The sequence below is a fragment of the Electrophorus electricus genome, chromosome 3 (genome assembly GCF_041902795.1).
Source record: "Electrophorus electricus isolate QZ-2024a chromosome 3, ASM4190279v1, whole genome shotgun sequence".
Classification (NCBI taxonomy): Eukaryota; Metazoa; Chordata; class Actinopteri; order Gymnotiformes; family Gymnotidae; genus Electrophorus; species Electrophorus electricus.
In genome coordinates, this window is record NC_137499.1 from 13,128,947 (window position 1) to 13,150,318 (window position 21,372).

Here is a 21,372-nt window from a genome sequence, read left to right on the forward strand (position 1 = left end):
CATTTTTTTCTGGTGCTTTTCTTTACTTGCGTCCACTCTTCCACAGGTCGCGACCTGCTGCCAAAGACTGCATTGTTCACTCCTGGCTTCAGGACTCCTACCTGTCCAAGCTGCGTCGGCAGACGCTGACGTTCACCACCACGCGGCTGAAGGAGTTTCTGGCTGGGCAGCAGCGTCGGAGGTCGGAGTCGGCCACCAGGCACAAGGTCCTCCTCCGAACCTACCAAGGTGGGCCTCAGTCCCTGGCCTCGCCTTCAGTACCCAACCCACCAAGCACACCCGTCCCCCAGTGCGAACCTTCAACCCGGGCGTGGGCTCCGCCAAACCAAAAATAAACAGAGGCTCATTTTTTCTTCTCTGCCACTTTGTGTAGGAGTGGAGAAGGTGGAACTGGTCCAAGTTTTGAAAAGCTTTAGACTTTAATGACCGCTGTTAATGTGTGTCGTTAATAGGATCGTAGTGGCAGTTTGAATTGTAGTTGTTTAAAAATCGTGACACAAATGTAATAAACATTACAGACCACAGAGCAATATGTGTTTGGCCTTTGGCTGAGAAGTTTATTGACTGTTTAAATTTAGTTTCAACACACCCCATTTGAAGAGAATCTATGAAACAGGTGAGCACTGCAGAGAGACAGGTATCACTGGCCCGTGTATGAAGCAGAAAACCCAGTGTCTTCCACACGTCCACCGCACACTTTGATGTTTGCTGTTGCTCCCCGACTGAAATTTCTCCCCTGGGGATGTTTATGAATGGATCAGAAATGTAGAGAAATCCTCTGTATACTGCCTGTAAATGGTCTCCTTTGTGTGGAAGGCTTCCAGGCTCACGTACGGTTTCAGAGTGCGATTGTAAAGAGGATGATGGGTTTCAGTTCACAGAATGACTTCCTGGAGATCTGAGCGTCACGCAGATATGTTCTATGCGCCTGGTGTTAACCTCCAGTGAGTCTGTAACTAAAGACTGACAATTTACATCGTGCATGTCCGATTTGTTTTGGAATGACGTTGGCTGGAACGTCTGTATCTGAGTAAAGGGAGAAGGAGCAGGTATAGGATATATTGCACAGTCTCATGGTGAGCCCGCTAGCCGTGATTACCGTTCCAGTGTCATGACGACAACATTTCCTCCACTGCAGCTGTGTTAAGTTATTCTGTTTAAGTATTTACTTCACTGTAGCTGCATCTGCGTGTGTTACTCAGCCCCATGAGTCAGCATGCTTTCATAAAGCACTCCTTCAAGCAATAGTCAATGTGGACTCGAGTGAATTGGAAGTTCAGATCATATTTCTGCTGCTTCTGTAAAAATTGAGAGTGGTGTTATGCTGAAGTGTAAATATGTTTGCAAAAGTTTTCTTTTACGTTTCCTTTTGAAAGCCTCCTTTTGCAATTTCTTTAAAATATGTCATTTGAAAGACAAATGTGTTCATTAAAGAAAAAAAGACTCTCTTTCCACGTTTAATATAAATGTTTATTTGTTCAGATTGTGATGTATGCAAATCTATTATCTGGCATAAACATATATCAGTTTCTGTACTGCAGGTTTTGATCCGTAATGTTGCTGATATAGTGAGCATTTGCACTAATTAACAAAATAAGTCAACACACTATTTTCATTTCAGATGGATAGAAAACATAACGCCATGTGCATCTCTCCAATTTAACTGAGATCTTTGTTCAGATTACTTTCCCCTGCACTTTATATACTGATAAATACTACAAAATCATTTGATACAAATCAGACATAAAATGATCTTCTGTTAACATTTTCTTCCACAGAAAGCCTCCATACTGCTGTTGTGTAGAGGCACCATGTGTTCTTGTTTTAACTGTATTCTGATGTTTCCTTACTTTTCTTTGTTCCTTTAGCTTAAGTTAGTTTCTCCTTTTTAATCAGCATTTTAATTCATTGCTATCAGAACCACACCAAATGCATTCAGTCATCTTGAGCCCAAGACGCGCTACAGTAAAAGTGCTCTGACTGGGGCCTCATACATAGACATGCAAAGATACGGATACAGAGACACTTGTTTTTGTCTTTAAAGGTTGAGAGCCACAGAGTCAAAGGGCGCTAGCGCTAGCGGCTGGCTAATGTGAGACTGCTACTGCCTGTGTCTGCTATCGCTCTCCTCCAACACCACACACCTTCACACACCTTCTCACACACCCTCTTACATACATCTCTCTACATCACCCTCAGCATTGCACTGCTTCTGGCTTTCCCTGTGGTGAACTGAACCGTACCACTCATGTCTGAGCTGGTCTTCGTGAATGTGAGGTTGTAGACCGTCCCCTTGCTCTCCAGACGGACTTCGGCTCCCGGCTGCAGTGTCTCCCCATTCAGGGTCCAGACAGGGGGTTTGATGAGGGGCACAGACACCTCGCACCGGAAGCGTGCCGGATCCGGAGAGCTCACCTCCACGTCTTCTAGCTCCTTCACCAAGATGATGGACTGGGCTGGACATGGTAAGTGCTCTATTACTCTCAGCTCCTTAACAGGGCTGCAGTTCAACGCTTTTCAATCTAGTCCTACGCCACTCCAGATTCAGTACAGGTCTTTGTTTCATTTTAGTATTTAAAGACTGCAGAGCCGCCGCATGGGCCGAGCAGGTCCGGAACAAAAACCTGATCTGGTCAGCTATCCCCAAGGACTAGACTGAGTGTGTCTGCTGTAGAATCCTATACTCTGTATACCCCAAGCTTCATAACCCAATCCTTCATAGTCCAATTTACTGTATTGTGACATATTTATCACAAGAATATGGTATTAATTAGTTATGGTACTAATGTCAATCTGATTCAAACATGGCGCTATATATTGGTTAGTTTGTCAAGGCGTGCGCTCTCTGCAGCACAAATGCACCCACCTTCCACCATCAGCTTGGCCGTGGACAGGTGCTCGCCCACCTCGATACTGTAGGCTCCCTCGTCCTCTATCGCCACCTGGTGGATGACCAGCTTGTGGCAGCAGTCCTCGCTGATGAAGTCCATGCGCTCGGAGGGCTCAAGCTCCTCGTCGCCCTTGTACCAGCGGACGGCGCAGCGTGGTGAGGATGTGGTGCACTCCAGGATGAGCCGGTGCTTCTCCAGGGCCGTGCGGTCTCTCAGCCCCCGTACGATACTCACGGGCAACTCTGTCCAGACAGGTGCAAATAAACAGTTTGTGTTCCTTTGACATGGACTTGAGTACTCCACATTCATTACCGGATGTTACAGCCTCATGTTTACAGTGGTTAATTTTTAAAATTAAAAAACATTACAAAATAAATCTCACGCATAGTACCTTGGACACTAAGATAGGCAGCCGATTCGACTTGTTTGGAGACAAATTTGATCTCCCCAGCATCCTCTGTCCTTACGTTACATATCAGGAGGAAGTGCTTTGTGCCTGTTAACCAGAGGAAACCGTTTCCGGTGACATACGTCAGCTTCCTGCGTGCGTTCAGAGTTCAGTGCACGTCTCCATGTGCACCGACAGGTGTCATGGCCTCACCTTCCGTGCGAATCTTCACGGTGTCGCTGGGCCGGATTCTGTGACCGTCCTTGTACCAGTCTCCAGGCACGTCCTCCAGAGACACTTCACACATGAACACGGCATTCTGGTCCTCCTTAATGTACAGGTCCTCCAGCTCGGTGACCACCTCCAGCTCCCGCTCTGAAACCCAAGACACAGACGCCATCTGCTGGACGGCTGCATGGTAACACCCTAACCCTAGCCTTAATCCTAACTTATCTCTAGCTTTATCTCCCTCTCTGTGTCTGTGCACAAAAACTCTAAAATACTGAAAATATATCAGAACAACATCTATTTCAATTTTGGTAAATTTCAATGATGTGTTGCAATTTCATTTTCATATGAATAAGAAATCATGTTATAACATAAGCTATAAAAACACATTCAAAGACACTTGAAATGGGTGAGCGATGTCCCACAGACGAGATAAAATATACAGCAGTGTGTTGTTGATATTCAGATGATATCTCTAACAGGTGGAGCTTAATCTGTGGTTGGGAGGTTGCTGGTTTGAGCCCCACCTCGGCCGGGTTGCCGCTGTTGGGCCCCTGAGCAGGGGCCTTTACCCTCGGTTGCTCCTGTCTAGGTTTGAGTGGCCTGGTAGTATCCTAACCCACACCCGTTGATGACGTTGCAGTCCACAGTGGTATTCTGTACCTCTGTTCTACTGTGTATTGGTTGGTTGGTGATATTCTTAACACTAGAAGATGTCTCAGTAATAATTGTGGTGGACCTTTTTGTCTTTTGTCCTTTTTAAAAAATTTTTTTTTTTAACATTTTGTAAATGTCTAATGTCTAACACGTGCTTTAAGAACCTATAGATATGTGGCTGTTTGGAGTTTTTGTGCTGAAGCCTGTACCGTAGATCTCGACTTTGCAGAAGGTCTGCAGGTCTCCAATGTCACAGGTGTAGAGGCCAGAGTCGCCCATGGTGCTCTGGGCGATCTGTAGACAACGCCTGCGGCCTATGCTGAAGACCCTGGAGCCCTTATCTGCCTTGACCTCTGACCCGTTCTACCATAAGAGAAACCATGAACACAGAGCCAGAGAGCAGACATTCAGATGACACGCATTGGTGGATGTCAGGGTGGGACAAGGGGACAGTCTGGACCTGCAGTACCTTCAACCATCTGACATTCACGTTTGGCCTGGACAGCTCGCACTCCAGGGTGATGGGCGAGCCCTCCTCGAGCCTGACGTCACACAGCTTCTTCAGGATTGCCACGGGAGTCTCTGCATTATGACAGGCAAAACCCCCATTTCTAAACACCCAAGTCAAATTCAACTCAACAGTGATGTTTACTGAAGATCTTATTATTGGGGATGATGCATTCTGATTTAAACACCATCTCCAGTCACGAGAACTGAAGAGCACTTTACGACACCAGAGAGCCAGAACATTACAGTCTGGGTTCCACTGAGGTTTTGGTTCAGTATCACATCCAGCATTCAGACTGCCACTGCCAGTCTGGAGCAGCACTATGGTGAGATAAACATGTCAGGCTATTGTTATGCGCTACACCACATGACTCATCCATGCACTACTGGGTGAGTTCACCCCGAGCTCATGCCCTAGTGCCTTTAATGGCAAGACCCCGTGTGACTCATGGAGAGGTTCAGAAACTAGAACCCAGAGAGCATCTCTGACGCTTCCCTTGATGAGGTTACTATTGTCATGTGTGTGATAATGAGAAGAGCGCCGCTTGTTTTCAGTTGAATAAGTGTCCTCTCACGTCATGAACCATATATAGCAGCATCAAAAGACCTGCAGCACCACTGAACGCTACCGGGGTGTCGGCACGTCGTGAACACCCCACCTTTCACTAGCAGCTGGGCGGAGGTCCTGACCCCCTCGGCGGAGAAGGTGATGGTGCTGGAATCCTCCAGGGTCAGGTTGGTGAGCGTGAGGCTGTGCACGCGTCCGTTGGCACTGACCCGAAAGCTGTTGCTGGGTTTGACCCTCAGGCCGTCCTTCTGCCAAACACCTTTTACGTCTGCGTGAGATAACTCCACCTCAAGTGAGGCTGTCTCCCTCTCGAACGTCTCAATGTCTGTCAGCCCCTTCCATATGGTGATCTTCCTGGCTATAAAGATTAACAGGATTCTTTCACTAACTGGATCATTCATGCTGCCATTAAAACAGCAACAACAACAACACAAACTATTTCAAACACACATAGGGAACACTCGTCATGAGAACAGGTCACAGTTACTTTTGATAAAATTCAAATCTTGGCGTGGCCTGATATGAGGACATTCCAGGAACACAGTGCATGTTGGGCAGGGACAACCACACTGACCCTTTATGGAATGCCATCCCAGTGTTAAGACTGGGAATGCCATCCCCATGTTTCAACAGTCTTCCCTCACACAGACCCTGTTTATCCAGCCAGTAGGCTGAGTTTATTTTTGTAGGTGCGAGTATTGTCCCACATACCAGCAGCAGAGGTCAGGACAGGGGAAGTACTGTGGTGTGCTGGGGATGTGCTGGGGATGTACTGGGTTGTACTGAGTGCATACTGGAGATGTATCAGGGTGTACTGAGAGTGTACTGGGGCTGTACTGGTGTTTAATGGGGCTGTAATGAATCTTGTTTTCGGGGTTTCCATGTAGCACAGAGCAAAGTTTCTACTCAGTGCAGCCTTGAATGGAAAACCAAATCCAGCCTGATTCTGAAGATATTCTAAAATGTGTATTTTTACCAACATGTGAATCAAAGCAGTATACAGTACATCAGCTAAATAAACTCTCCAATATACACATTTACTCCATAACCTTAATCTGTTATTTAGTATGTTTTTGATCCTTAAAATAATTTGAACTAATTATCTCCACATGTTTGTGAAGCAACTAAACCTTAATGTCTGGTTACTATTTGGAAATGTGACCCGGTCCCTTAGTCATTCATCAAAACACTAAAGCTATTTATAGTCGCATATAGCAAAAAAAAAACCCAGAAATAGATACTCCTCAGACTCATCATGAAATATATATAGAAATATAAATATATAGAGAGAGTGCAAACAGGCAGAGGTAATGATATTTCTACCCAACCCAGTGTCATGGATGTTATCGTGTACTAGTGCCTTCTGAGTTCCACTTACGCTCCACATTGAGTTTGACCTGCGTGCGGTCGTGGAGGGTCTCGCAGCGGTAGGTGCCGCGGTCGGACATGCTGAGGCCTGTGATCCTGAGGATCCTGGAGCGACCGCTCTGGGAGAGTGAGTGGCGCGGGCCAGGCTGGATGACCACACCCTGACGCATCCACTGCACCTCCCCGGACTCCAGGCTCACCTCCGTCTCCAGCGTCGCCTCGCCAAACTCCTCCGCCATCACCACCTCCATCTTCTTGGTGAACAGCACCTGAGCCTCTGGACATAGGTGATGGGTGTAGCGTACGTTGACAAGAAAAAAACCAAAACAAATAAACGCAGCGCTACACAGCACCTGTGCTAGGTGGGTGGCAATATTGCCCCCTTGTGGAGAATTTGCATCTGAAAATGATGTAACTTTGATCCAATGTAATTGTAATTAGTTTAGTACTACATACTATGTACTGGAGAACCCCTGACTGTATACATCACGTACTGGAGAACCCCTGACTGCATGCATCACACTCATGGTGTTCCCTCACCCTGCACCCGGAGGCTGGCCTTAGACGTCAGCCCTTCTGCCTCTGCTGTGATGCGGGAGGCATCGAGCATCTGCACGTTATGGATGAGCAGCGTGTGACACAGGCCATTCTGCTCAATCGTGAAACGCCCGCTGGATTGGATCATCTCGTCGTCCATGAACCAGAGCATCTGCACGTCGTCCGGGGACACCACGCACTTAAAGGCAGCGTCCTCCCCCTCCATCACAGTGGTGTTGTGGAGCTCCGTGAGGAACTCCACCACGCGGGGCACTGCAGGGCAACAGCAGAGGCTCCTTCAGGATCTTAATGAAGTTAATAAAGATGACTAGGAAGTCTGTGGGTCTTCCAATTAGAATCAATATTCCATTAGAATAAAGATCCAATTAGAATTGAGATTCCATTAGAATCAGTCACATGACTGTCTCCTGGCCCACTCACTCTCCACCCTGATTCTGGCACTGGTGCAGTCGTCCCGCGTCTCGCAGGTGTATTCTCCAGCATCCTCCTTGCTGAGGCGGTGGATGGTGAGGCTCCGCTCCATCCCGTCGGCGCGGATGGAGAAGCGGCGGCTGGGCATGACCTCTGTGCCGTCCTTCAGCCACTGCACGTCGGCTTTGGGTTTGTTCACCTCGCAGCGCAGGGTCACCATGCCGTCCTTGTGAGCCACGCTGTCGAACAGCGGCTTCAGAAACTTAATACGCATCTCTGCAAGGGGCACACACAGCTTTCTGTGTGACTTCATAAATGGTGCATTACAGTAGAAAAGAAAGTTAATTAAATTGTAAGAACCTGCTGAGTGGAGGATACACACTCTTTTAACTACTGACCTTTCACAAACATGTCTGAAGTTAACACCGTTTATGAGACTCATTTTAAAAATGCATTCAGCTGTTCATAATTTCCTTTGTTCTGGAAGTGTAACACCGAGCCGTGTGTGCTCTCAGCAGGGCGAGGCTCCCAACCTTTGACCAGCAGGCTGAAGTGGAGCTCGTCCGTGTTGGCGTCGCAGGTGTACTCGCCGCTGTCCAGCCTCTTCAGGGGGCTGATCGTGAGTGTGCGCGTCAGGCCCTGAGCTGTCGCATGGAAGCGTTCCCCATCCACAGGCGTCCAGTCTTTCAGCCAACGCACCGGGGCGTTGGGCCTGGACACTGTGGCCGTCAGGGTGATGCTTTCTGCCTCGTAGCCCGTCAGCTGGACTGGCTCTTCCTTGTTAAGAAACTCCACAGGGGGCTCTGGAGGAAGCAGAGATGCTACTGAAGTGTTTACAAAAGCTTAAGAAACAACGCTCACACACCTTCGTCTAACAGCTGACTACACTTTAACCACACTCTTTATATGCAGCTCTGAGGTCGTTATTCAACCACACTCCTTTCAGGGTTTCCTGCCCTGTCCTCACACATAGAATTCGAGTAAACCTTGTCAAAGCTATTTTTGCTATATTCATGAACTCTATCATAATTAAAATGGTTTTGCTGAACGCCATGGAGCCAAGATGCCAATGTTCTTAAAAAGGATTTGAGGCAAAATATTTTTATACCTTGTACTTTGACGGAGGACACCATTTTGTCATCGACTGCGTCACACGTGTATGTGCCTGAGTCGGAGGGCTGGACATTTGACACGATGAGTTTACGTAGTGTGCCGTAGCTCTCGATGTGCATGCGCGAGTCAGACAGCAGAGCAGTCTCGTTGAAAAGCCACTGCACTGGCGCGTTTTCTCGTGACACCTCGCATGCCAGGATAAGGTCGTCACCTGCTAACATTTCCTGGTAGTCGGACTGGCCTGAATTTCCCAGAATCTTCACAGGTGGCTCTATGGGACAAAAATACACCAAGCATCATTCAGGTATTCAGAAACGGCATTATCAAGAGGAGCAGCTGCACGTGTTTAGAAGCGTATAGCTTCATACCTTGCACAGTGACCTGAAATGAAATGCTGTCATCCTTTGCATCGAGGAAATATTTCCCAGAGTCCTCCGGCTCTGCACAGAGGATCACCAGGGATCTGAAAGCCCCCTCTTCCTCAAAACAGAAGCGATCATTTTCCTCAATGTGGTCTCCATCTTTGTACCACCTGACTGCCCCATTGGGCCTGGACAGCTCACATTCTAACACAATGTCGTCGGACAGCAAAGCCTTGAGCTCTGTCTTAATCTCATGCTTGTTCAGGATCATCAGTGGAGCCTCTGAACCAACAAGAAAAGGTCCGTTAGAAGTGAACGGCTCCTTCGCCAGTGCGAATGTCACAGGGTGTATGCAGCATTGGGCCATACCGCTGATTCTCACGTGGAAGTCCACGGCGTCGTCCATTGCATTGCAGGTGTACAGACCGGAGTCTGCAGGCGTTGGGGACCAGAGAGTCAGTTTTCGGACAAGGCCTTCCACGGTGACAGTGACATCACTGTCCTCCTCCACCTTTACTCCATCCTTCATCCAGCACACCTCCGCGTTCTCACGAGAAACCTGCAGCTCCAGGAACAGCGGGTCTCCGGCAAAACTCTGTATGACACTGCCTGTCTTCTTAGAGCATGACAGTTTTACAGGAGGCTCTGTGGGTAAGAAACAGAAAGGATTGCTTTTAAGTTTTACACGCATCTTCCTGAATTTAAAAAAAAAAAGAAGTTGTATTTTACTGGTGAACCAGCCCAGGTGTCAAAGGTCATGACCGATATCAACAGAATAAGTTGACTGAGATGAACAGGGAGCTCAGTGATTTTGCTAAGACTATAAAAAATAAATACTGCTGGTCTTGGTCTCTGTCAGAGTGCGTGTGCATGGATACCTTCTATTTTCACCCAGAAGGTCACGGCGTCGTCGCGGGTTTCGCACACGTACTCGGCGGAGTCGTCTATGGTAGTGCTGGGTATGATCAGCCTGCGATGAGGCCCATCTTCCTCTAGGAGGAGCCTGTCACTCTCCTCCACTTCCACACCATCGCAGTACCAGCAGACCTGAGCCTCTGCCTCTGAGATCTGGCAGCTGAGAACCAGAGTCTCTGAGCTGAGCAGGCTCACCTTCACCTCTGGCTGGCTCGGGAGCACGAAGCGCACCGGGGCCTCTGGTTGGTCAGGATGTGTTCGGGACGTGTTCAGAGACAGACAGGACATGTTCACAGAGTAGCCACTATGAGATAACCAAGCCATAGGGAGACTACGTCTGGGGTTTATTCAAATTAATGTTGCTCTTTTGTGCAGACAGTGCACTTATGAAAATAGTCTGTCCCATGAATACCATTCCAATTCTACTACATGGCCAAGCTATTTCACCAGAATTTCTCCCCTTATGATGTAACATGTGTAAAACTGTGTTGAGAAGCAGAGCAGACTGCAGGCCTGGGACAAGAAAACTGACAGTAGAGCGTACAGGTCTGGGACAGAAGACTGACAGTCGAGCGTGCAGGTCTGGGACAGAAGACTGACAGTCGAGCGTGCAGGTCTGGGACAGAAGACTAACAGTCGAGCTTAGAGGTCTGGGACAGAAGACTGACAGTCGAGCGTACAGGTTTGGGACAGTTGGGCATGCAGTTCTGGGACAAAAGGCTGACAGTCGAGCAGGTCTGGGACAGAAGATGCCAGTGGAGTATGCAGGTCTGGGACAGTGGAGCGTGCAGGTCTGGGACAGTGGAGCGTGCAGGTCTGGGACAGTGGAGCGTGCAGGTCTGGAACAGTGGAGCGTGCAGGTCTTGGACATTGGAGCGTGCAGGTCTTGGACATTGGAGCGTGCAGGTCTGGGACAGTGGAGCGTGCAGGTCTGGGACAGTGGAGCGTGCAGGTCTGGGATAGTAGAGTGTGCAGGTCTTATACAGTGGAGCACTGAATATTAGGATGATGCTCAGCCCATTCTCAGCTAGGACTGAAGAGCCAATGTGGATGGTTTTTGAGCAACATTTCATAACATTTCTGTCCTCTTTTAATGGAAAATATGCTGAATGTTAAATTAAACATTGTAGTATCATACAAATATTTTAAATATTTTACAGTTTGTTTCCTTAAGCCATCATTTTTAAACTGGTGGAAAAAACTGCAAAACGTACTATACTACTACATGCTATAATATATAATAAATATATAAAGTATATAAACAATTTAAAATGACTATTTAAATGAAACTCGTTATGTTGGCTAGGTTCTGCTGAACGGTAGGTTCATTTGTCCTGACTGCAGCGGTGTTCACCTGTGACACACAGCTGGAAGATAACGGAGTCGCCGCCTGTGTCACACATGTACTCCCCCGTGTCCCACACAGAGGCGCACGGGATGCTAAGCCTCCGGTATGGGCCCTCAGTGCTCAGACGGACGTTCTGGCTCTCCTGGACCTTCAGGCCATCCTTAAACCAGGTTGCTTCTCCGTTTGTGCGAGAGAGCTCACAGCTCAGCACGATCTTCTCAGAGACGTAGTGGTCCAAACGGACGTCGTCTTTCGGGTCCACGATCGTCACTGGCGGTTCTGTTTGAAGTTTAGAATATGTGGCATTTGGACAAGAAAAAAACATCCAGAAACAAAACTGAATCTTGAACTTTGCAACCTTTATCAGAAGCTCGCTTATAAAACTCTGATGCCATATGAGATTCTATAGATCTCAATTCCATCTAGATCTCAATTCCAGCTTGCTTGTATGAATCTAGATCATCAACCCTCAGGATCTAGCCCACAAACGCACGTAAGCATGACACCTCTCATGCCCGTAGGCACACCTTTGATATAGACAGTGTAGGACATGGTGTGATCTCCCGCCTGGCACGTGTAAGTTCCCGCATCTGCCAGCTCCGCTGAGCGGAGGATGAGCCTGTGCATGGTTCCCTCCGCCTGGATGGTGATGTTGTCCCCGGGGAGCACCTCCAGGCCATCCTTCAGCCAGCGGGTATCGACGTCTGGCTGGGACAGCTCACAGTGCAACACCACAGGGTCCAGCTCTGTGGTGATCTTGTGCCTCTCGTCTTCTGGGATGTCCTTAAATGACACCGGGGGACCTGGGAGAGTAAGGAACACAGGTCATCATGTCACCATCTGTGTGTAAAGCTGTCGACTACGTAGTTGTAAAGATGACGAGAGGGATTTAGTTTCTGTGCCAGCCATGCCGATAGACTGTGGGTGGGTTACTCAGGGTTTACAGCATGGAGAAAAGGTGGTTAGGTGGATGGAGGGGGAAAAAAAGGGGAAAAAAGAGAAAAACAGAGAGAAAAGGTTTTAATGGATGAATCAGAAAGAGGTACCACCCACTGTGAGTTCTGTAATTCAAAATGATTCAACATAACATTCCGTGTGCACACTTGCTTTAACAAGAATGACTGGGATAGACCGCAGAGGATTCAGGAAGGGAATTAAAGGGTTAAAGGCTTGTCACCTGTAACGTCCACCTGAAACACAGCCACATCATCTGCAGACTGACAGGTGTATGAGCCAGAGTGAAGGAAACCAGCTTCATCGATCACTAGTGTCCTCACATTGCCTTTTGCCTGGATGTCTGTCCCACTGTGGGGATAGATGGGTTCCCCATCCTTGAACCAGCAAACATCCGCCTGCGGGTCTGATACCTCGCAGTGGAGGACTATGGGATGGCCGATGTCCACGGACCTGGTCCACTCTGACTCTGTCAGACTCTCAAACATGGCCCGTGGGGCTGAGGAAGGTTGGTTAGTCAGTGGAGCGCTGCACTTACTGACATCACAGCAGCTCTTACTGACATCAGAGGAGCATTATCTGACATCACAGCAGCTCTTAATGACATCACTGCAGCTCATATCATATTCAAACTGAGAATATAAATTAGATTTACCTTTAACATCCACATTAAAAGTGATGACATCATCATTTGATTGGCAGGTGTACACTCCAGAGTGGGAATACTCTGATGACTGGATGACGATTCTCCTCATATTGCCATCCGATTGGATATTCAAGCCGTCCTCTTGGAGAAGCTCCCTCCCATCTTTGAACCAGCGCACAGCACTAACAGGGTGCGAGACCTCGCAGTACAGCACAATGGGGCTTCCTGCTTCAACACGTTTGTTGCTGTCCGCCTCTGGCAGAGGGACGAACTTCACCGCAGCAGCTAAAAAAAAAAACAACAACCCACAACCGTCATTATTCCTTTGATCACGAGGTTTGCACATAGACTCAGGATGAACCGAAACCAGTAGGACTAAAATTTCTTGATCCTGAGGACATCACCTGTCCTTCTTGCCAACCATCATTGGACAATCAGAGAGTTTTTATTACATAAATGTGTGACAGAGAAGCACTTGGGCTGCAGCAGGATTCTGTATTTGGGAAGCAGGCTTACAGTCCCTGGCTGTGACTGTGTATATGATGTAGTCACAATAACTTACAAACTCTCTCTAAATACAGTGCTCTGTTGTTTTTGTTAGTAACATTTCTGTGTAAACATTAAATTATGGGGTGTCTCTGTGTGTGTAAAATGTATTACATCAGCGTTTTTGTTAATAGTGTTATTACTAGATATCGCGCAAGCAGAACAGCTCCTTTTAGTCATGCGGAAGTGAGTACAGAAGTGTATGTGCTTTTTGGTTGTAGAATATATATATTTATTTTACAATAAGAACAAAACATGTTTTTTAATGAGCAGGATTCAAACCAAACATCTCTTATCCACCACAGTGACTTGTCTAATTCACCCTTGCGCTACCAGCTCAGTAACAGATATATGAGGTACATTTGAGGGTTGTGTATGATACGAACTTTAAAGATAAACTTGCCTCTCGTTACAGATGTCTGGTTCATTATTGTCAGATTGTACGTAATTTCTGTGGATGTGGGGGTCATTACCAAGATGACAGGCAGTAATGGGTTCAGAGCTGGGAAAGAGGGTTATTGCGCGCTTGGTTTGCCTTACAAACATGTCCGTAGCTTTCGTCATTCCAGGAACTGAAAGTGCGGTAGGATCCAACTCAGCCTCTCTGTACCTTGCACGTGCAGGGTTGCGGAGTCGCGGACCCCTGTGGCGATGAAGGTGATCTCGGCTCCATTGTACACACGCGGGATGCTTCGGATCCGCAGGGCGTGGAGGTTCTGGGACTGGCTGAGGTCGAAATGCTCGCCTTGCTGCAGCTGAGTGCTGTTAAGGAACCAGGTTCCCACCATGGAGGTCGAGAGCTCGATGGAGAACACAGCATCCTCACCCTCCGTTACCACAGTGTTCTTCATTGGGGTTTTGATCTTTGGACCTGGGACTGCGGGTATCCAGACATCTGAGTAATTCTACTGAAAACTACTGAACAACTACTGAACTACTGAAAAACAACACTTCAGACTGACATCATTCTCAGACTACATTGGCTTATAAAAGGCACTCTGCAAAGTCTCGGACTCTGGTATCTCCTGCCTCTGTGAAACACAGTGCAGCTAATCACAGACATCAGAAGGGATCAGGGATCAGCCCCTTACCCAGATGCACTGCTCCAGGGAACTCCACGTGCCCACTTCGGCCATATTTGTTCATGCAGCAGACCCGAAAGCGGTAGTCACCCTCGCACGGCACACCGTCGCCCAGGATCTCGGCAGAGGTGCCAGTCTCAATGGTGAGGCAGCGTTGCCAATCCTGCGATCCGGCTTCCTGCCGCTCCAGGACGTACACCGACTTGCTGGAGCTCTGCAGGTTGGGGGAGGGTGACCACGACAGAATGGCGCTGTTTGGGCTGTCCGTCCTTATCTGGACCCCCACAGGACAGATGGGGGGGCAGTGTTTGATTGCTGGATGGAAAATAACCGATGATCACATAAAATGTGTGCGTTTGCTTTTTACAAATGCCAAACTCAAATGTTGTCGAAAGGAATAGAAATATATGAAATCAATAACAAACCTTAATTTTTATAACCTTGGAACATTTATAATCTCGAAAATATGTCTCAAAATGAGTTCGCTGTATGCCATGAATTCAGTTCAGTTGCTTTTTCTGGGGCTTATAGTTTATATGGTAGGTAGTAGCCATTTATTTTTCTCAGAATATCATTGATATCGGACTACACTTTCATAGTAGTAATGCACATTAGGAGAGTTCACAGACAGATATGTGATCCTTAAAGAAAAGGATATATTGGTCTACTGTCCAGTTTAACTTACTGAAGCAAAGTGGTGTCACTCAGTGACCATTGTTAGGGATTTCACCAACCCTCCCACACTTGACAGTTTGTGGTGAAACATTATTTTAAAATGTAATGAAAGGAACATTGATGAACATAACAGAGTAAAAGTACATTTCTGACATTGCAAATATACTCGAGTAAGTATGAAGCACACTCTTTAAAAACAAATCTTAAATTTGTAAATGTTTTAACATTGCTTTATGTAGGTTTTAATGTGGTCTCTTGCCTTTGACACGCAGCTTGGAGCTTGTCTTCGATCTGCCTGCGATGAAAGTGATTGTGCCGGAGTCTTGGTAAGAGCTGTTGACGAAGACCAGGATGTGGGTTTTCCCAAAGGACTTGATGATGGTCTGGTGCGTCTCTCGCAGTTGCAGGCCGTCTTTGAACCAGAACACCTCCATCTCCTCCTCCTCGACCTCCACACAGAAAGCAGCATTCTCACCTTCTAGCACCTCCAGCCTACGAGGAAGCTTCTTCACGATTGTACCTGGAAGGTTAGATTATCCACATCACTAGCCATTTAGTGCTTAATGAAGTCACTTACATAACCAAAACCAAAAGGGTGACTGGCATCATCAGTATTCTCACTGGAACAATAAACACAATTTTTATGTGACAATTTTGTGTTGTGCTGTGCTCAGCCTGTTCAGTTGGACTGTGCGTTCTACTCAAGCTTTGGAGAAAGGTACTTTGTTTTACTATATACTTCCACATGGATTTTGCTTAACTTGAACTGATAACTTGAAATTAAAATGTGAAAATTCCATTTACAACTATCCTACCAAAATTACGAATAACATCGCCAGTAAAATTGAACCTCCACTCACCTTTAACAGCCAGCTCAGCTATGCTCTTCCCGCCGTCGGGCATCTCACACAGGTAGACTCCGTCGTCGTCGATGCCCACATCACGGATGGTGAGCCTTCGCCTTGTGCCCTTCTGATCCATGCCGTATTTGCTGCTGGGGTGCAGCCTGAGGTCCTCCAGGTACCAGGCAATGGGCATGGACTCTTCCGGAACCTCACACTCCAACACAGCGACATCCCGCTCCCTCACCTCCACATCCTGCAAGCCCCGCTTGAACCGCACCATAGGCCCTAGCCGTGAAAAAGATCCAGATCAGAACCCCTCCAGATCAGAACCCCTCCAGATCTGTTCAGGGCTAATGCTGTCTACAGCACAAGACATGTAAGAGGATTTGAGATGTGCTGACTTGTGGCTCAGTTTCACCGACGCCGTCTCGCTGGTATGCTCAGATACTTTGATGGCAATGTGTGACAACGTTTGGCGCTTGTTTGCTGATCACATAGCTTAGCGTATGAGTTAGAGGGCAAATATATGACTCATGAAAGCAGAAGGCTGTAGAGGTTTGTGGCAGCTCCTCAAGAAAGTTCAGTGAACCTGTTTCCAAAATATAGCTACTTTCTTACTACATAGGGAGGAATAGTGAATGGTAGTTTAATTATTGTTAAGTTATTGTATTGTTTCAACATTGCACTAACAGTCTGTTTATGGTATTTTGTATGCTTCATATCCAGTGACATATCTGTGTTATACTGCTTGACTCTACCAGACTACATTACCCAGCAACCTGTTCATCACCCAGCCAACAACTCAGCCAATCATGGACGTTCAATCAGATCGTCATCACCAGAGTTTTGAACTCATCTGTGTGTTCAGAGAGACTGTTGTATATTAGACTGTATCAAGCACTCATTCACTGCAAAGTAATGCCTCTAGTATTTTAAGCATATTGAGTGTTATTTTCTTTGACTAGCTTCCTTTGTACTGTACCCTGACTTTGTCTTTCTCATTGCCGATTTAGCCTGACCCCCTTTTGGATTTACTACCTGGTTTTTGTACTGATCTTCAGGCTTTACACACAGACTTTGACCTCTTTATGATCTGGATTTTCCCTTATGTTGCTCTTTTGATTTTGACCCTGAGTTAGCCTGCTACCACCAAATGGAACATTATAAAGTTCATATTCTTAATCTGTGATCGTCTGATTCTGCTTGGCCCGTCACAATCTGAGAAATACTTGCTTTAATCTCCTAATGTGTGTCTATGTTCAGTTAAGATTCAGTTCTTTTTCAAGTGCACCCTGCAAGACTAATATGGAACAGGTGTGAATGAGTCATTATTGATGATAGCTGTTGTCTAGTTTTCAAAGAGTAATCACACTAGTACCATGACCAGTTAGAGAGCTGAATCAGAGCCTTAACTCCACATTACTGCAACATGACCAGGCACAGTGCAGTTCAGCTGCATTATGTTTAAAGCCAGTGACCTCAGTGCTCATCACTACTACATTTCTGATCATGTAGTCGCTCATGTCACTGTTCTCATAGTCAGTCCTTAATTACTGCGTTGTTTCTGAAACCGGCCCCATGCACTATAAAACAAACTGTTTTAAAGACTTGAAATTAAAGAGAATGGTTCATACCTTTAACAATGAGGTTCACAGCGCTCAGTGTGTTCCCCAGCGCATTGGACGCAGCACAGATGTAGAGCCCTGTGTCTTGTTGCTTGCAGTAAAGCACTTTCAAGGTGTAGTACCCCTCCCTGTCCTCAAACAGTAGGTGGCGCCGTCCGGGCTCCACTGGCTCTCCGTCTTTCTTCCATACTATCTCTGGTTTGGGTTTGCCTGTGACATAGCAGCGGAACTTGGCGTGCTTGCCCTCTGTGATGGTGAACTTCTTGGCTTTGGCCACGTTGAGGTAAGCGTCTTTGGAATGTTTTGCTCTTGGGTGCTTGTCTCTGCTCTGCTGTGGGGACCAGTGACCATTGGTGTAGCCGTATCGGTGGGCGTCGGCCCTGCTCTCCGGCACGGCTTCCACCAGCAGCACAGCCCCGGCCACGGTGTCCCCGTGCTCGTTTGCTGCCCTGCAGGTGTACACGCCTGCGTCAGGGGCCCTCGTCCGGAAGATCTTCAGCTGGAACCAGCCCCCGTCCTGCTGGTCGACGCGGAAGTGCGAGCTCTCGTAGATTTCCTTGAGGTGCTTGCCGTCTTTTTCCCACACCACCTGTGGTAAGGGCTTCCCCCAAAGCTTGCAAGAGAAGGCGGCATCTTCACCTCGATCTACTCTTAGGGAGAGGGGTTTGATGAGGAAGTGAGGCTTGTTGCCATGAGACAGGCTGTCCTCCCTCTCTGGCTGTGGCTGTCGTGCCTGCTTAACATCCTGTAAATTCTGTTCTGGTGGAATCACTTGAACCTCCTGCTCGTCTGTGTGCGGGGGCCGTGTTGGCTGAACTTCTGGACTTTCCTCCTCCACTTTCAGAGTAGCCGCCGCGTATGTTTCCCCGATGCAGTTCTTCGCTCTGCAGATGTACTGTCCCGCGTCTTCCAGAATTACCCCGACGATGGAGAGGGTGTAAACTTTGCCATCCTGGGCAAGGATGTAGCGCCCCCCGGGGATAACAGGTTCGTTCTTTCTCTCCCACACCACATCCGGTTGGGGGTCTCCACTGATCTGACACTTGAGGACTACGTCCGAGCCAATTTTCACCAGAATTGGTCGTGGGTAGGCAAGTACACGAGGGGCCCCACCAAAGACATCCATAGCTGCTGCCCTCCCCTAACCCTCCACACAGTGACACTCTGACAGAGCGCGATCGTCACTCAGGTTAAGCTGTCTCGTCTTCCTTTACTACATACCACTCTGTGGGAAAACACACAGCAATGAACAACATCCAAGTGTGAGCTAACACTGTGGACAAGCAGTGACTCTTTCTTTTCGGTTTCTGTCCCGAACGTGTTTTGAATATGATCAGAAATCCTCAGATGACACAAAGAGAACTCAAGTACATGGAAAGAGAACACACTAAACTGAAAGAAAAAACCTCAGGAACACTTTTTTTAATGACTAACGGTGAATACAAAATATTTACAAACTCCCCTCACTCCTTCCATGCATGAGTGAAGCCCTTGTCCAAAAGCAAGAAATCCCTCCCATGGTCCTCTGACCAGCCATAGCAGCTGGTGCCATACATCATGGGGAAGTATTTAAAATAGGCCGTCCAAATAAAGACGCGGGAGATGAGGGGACCATGTGCTGGATGAGACAATGCATGCACACGCCACCACGCTCCACACCACACACCCACCTCCTCATCCTGACATACGCAGAACAGTGCATCCATCCGTACGCCATGTCTGTCTGCGATAGTGTATTCGGTTTAAATTTCAACATGGCATGGAAATATATTAAGGTCTGATGGACTAATGTCCTTTACATCTAATGAAGCAATGACTGGAGAATGGTCTTAAACGTCGCTGGCAGTTATGACAGTGTTTTATCCTGTACTGTGTCATCTCCTCAGGGCTGTTGTGTGTCATGCCAAAGGAATCTGGCTGGCTTAAAAAAGTCAAATTTATCATAGTCCCAAAAGCTATTTTTGCTTCCTAACAAATGACAAAGTGTATTGAAACATCTTTGCATGTTCTTTATATAAAAGACAATTGAATGCGACTTATGATTCTTTCTGGTATTCCTCAATGTTGTTGAACAAAGGGCGTGAGGACAGGTTAAAAAATAGACTGTAATGGATGATGCAAAACTATTACACATAACTTTGGAATGATGGAATGGTGAATCCCCATTACATTTAATCAATGTCTGAACACATTGTAAAGCCTGTTCCATAAAATGTGTTTTGTTTTGGAAAACAAACCACAGTAAATCAAAACAACAACAACAACAGTGAAAATACCTGCGCTCTTCACAACTTCCTCTGAAGCCTAAGAGGATATTGACCCCAATATCAGCCTCTTTTCTTCAGTCAGGTTGACCTTTCACTCCCGCTGTGGTTCGTAGGTTGTCAGAGATAGTGTTCACACACGTGGACCTGGGCTGGAGCTCCAGTGTTTTGGTCTTCAGTAAGTCCGAGAGGTACGCTCAGTTCACGATGACTTGCTCAGCTGGACGAGTGTGTGTGTGTGTCGGGGCCTCACAGCAACCTCACTCTGTGTGCACACAGGCTCTCCCTGTGGTCCACGTCACCAATGGTGGCTGAGTTACTTTGTCCATAGTCACACCGGGCTTCTGTCGGCCCAATGAACTCCTTCACAGCTGCCCCCTCACTCTCCTAAAATACCCCACCCGGCCCTCACTTCCACCGGGGGAGGGGGGAGATAAGGTCGCACCCTTCTCTCAGTGTGTCATATGCGCTAAACTTAGACAGATGGATGGCTTAAGTGCTTCCTCTGTGGATGAGGGACAGGAAGGTCTGTCACCTCTCAACTGGCAGTGATAAGGCGTGTCAGGAGAGAGCGTTGTCTGTGCTGCCTGTTTATCTTTAGGCACCTAGTGTGCGTCACCCTTGAAATGCCTCGCAGTTCTCTAATATGACACAGTATGAAACTGATTACATTCTTTTGAGGAAAAGGGAGACCTTGACTAGATGGGTGGTTAACAGCTGACGTTCTACAGGCAGAAGAAGTACAGAAAAACCAAGCAAGATTAAACGTTTCTGTTCTTGAGGAGAGAGAGAGAGAGAGAGAGAGAGAGAGAGAGAATGAGAATGAGAATGAATGTGAGAGTGAGAGTGAGGGGACAGAAAGTGCTAACTCTCAAACATATATTTACGACTTCCACATCACAGAATTAGTTTCGCTTGCTTTTTCTGTTCCAGTGAACCCATGCCTGTATCAGAAATGTGTCTGTGGTTTGTGTGAAAGTTAGAATGTTTCTGTTTTTTTGCTGTTTCTTTTTTTCATATATTTTTGTAATATTTCATGTTTTTAAAATTCTTTTAAAATGTCTTGTAATTTATTTTTGTTAAATCTTAATATGCAATATAATATTTTCTTCTTCTTCTTACTTTTTCCTTGGCATAAAAAGTGTGATTACAACCCCACAAATAAACCGCTGTAAATGAGATGAAAAAGAGCGACGAAACCCTTCCAGATCTGTGCCAACTTCCCGGTACCTAGCCGAAGGGCGGACCCAGTTACGTCCGTGTACACATGCAAGCGCGAACAAGATTTCATTTCTTGATGAAAATTTGGCAGACTCATCAGCCATCATCTACTGTCGGGACAAATTTTTAAATTCCTTTCAAAGAAAATGAAGAGTTATGTCTCCTTGGCACTTAAACGTCACCCAAAGGCATTTTGCATT

General features: G+C 47.0%; 2 protein-coding genes across 7 annotated transcripts in view; one reads left to right on the forward strand and one right to left on the reverse strand.

The window, feature by feature from the left end:
• spega (striated muscle enriched protein kinase a) overlaps positions 1-1,451 on the forward strand; it is a 35,010-nt gene extending 33,559 nt beyond the window's left edge. For all 3 annotated transcript variants that reach the window (XM_081710413.1, XM_081710414.1, XM_081710415.1), the window contains one exon: positions 47-1,451. In XM_081710413.1, the coding sequence (XP_081566539.1) occupies positions 47-335 (289 nt within the window). In that variant the 3' untranslated portion in view covers positions 336-1,451. The remainder of the gene's footprint in view (positions 1-46) is intronic.
• obsl1a (obscurin like cytoskeletal adaptor 1a) lies at positions 1,449-20,325 on the reverse strand. Of its 4 annotated transcripts, none has more exons than XM_027020159.3 (25): positions 19,964-20,325; positions 17,697-18,912; positions 16,078-16,347; positions 15,477-15,737; positions 14,552-14,857; positions 14,071-14,337; positions 12,924-13,199; positions 12,492-12,767; positions 11,842-12,117; positions 11,321-11,593; positions 9,930-10,205; positions 9,421-9,696; positions 9,058-9,333; positions 8,685-8,960; positions 8,110-8,397; positions 7,586-7,852; positions 7,148-7,417; positions 6,618-6,884; positions 5,331-5,597; positions 4,634-4,746; positions 4,374-4,527; positions 3,493-3,654; positions 3,283-3,387; positions 2,867-3,133; positions 1,449-2,456 (listed from the first exon to the last, which is right to left on the reverse strand). In XM_027020159.3, exons 2-25 carry the CDS (start codon positions 18,811-18,813, stop codon positions 2,185-2,187), a joined length of 6,858 nt encoding a protein of 2,285 aa, XP_026875960.2. In that variant the 5' UTR covers positions 18,814-18,912; positions 19,964-20,325; the 3' UTR covers positions 1,449-2,184. The 4 variants fall into 4 exon arrangements, with proteins under 4 accessions (XP_026875960.2, XP_081566542.1, XP_081566543.1 ...); XM_081710416.1 differs by having other exon boundaries at positions 8,110-8,379; positions 19,964-20,324; XM_081710417.1 differs by lacking the exon at positions 12,492-12,767 and having other exon boundaries at positions 19,964-20,324.
• Positions 20,326-21,372: the final 1,047 nt, after the last annotated feature.

Excerpts from the sequence above, each read along its gene's own strand:
- obsl1a (XM_027020159.3), bottom strand. The coding sequence starts at position 18,813 with ATGGATGTCTTTGGTGGGGCCCCTCGTGTACTTGCCTACCCACGACCA. Across the intron at positions 12,118-12,491 it reads GTTTCAGGTGGACGTTACAG|GTCCCCCGGTGTCATTTAAG; the intron begins GTGACAAGCCTT and ends TTACTCTCCCAG. Across the intron at positions 5,598-6,617 it reads GGTCAAACTCAATGTGGAGC|CCAGGAAGATCACCATATGG; the intron begins GTAAGTGGAACT and ends TAATCTTTATAG.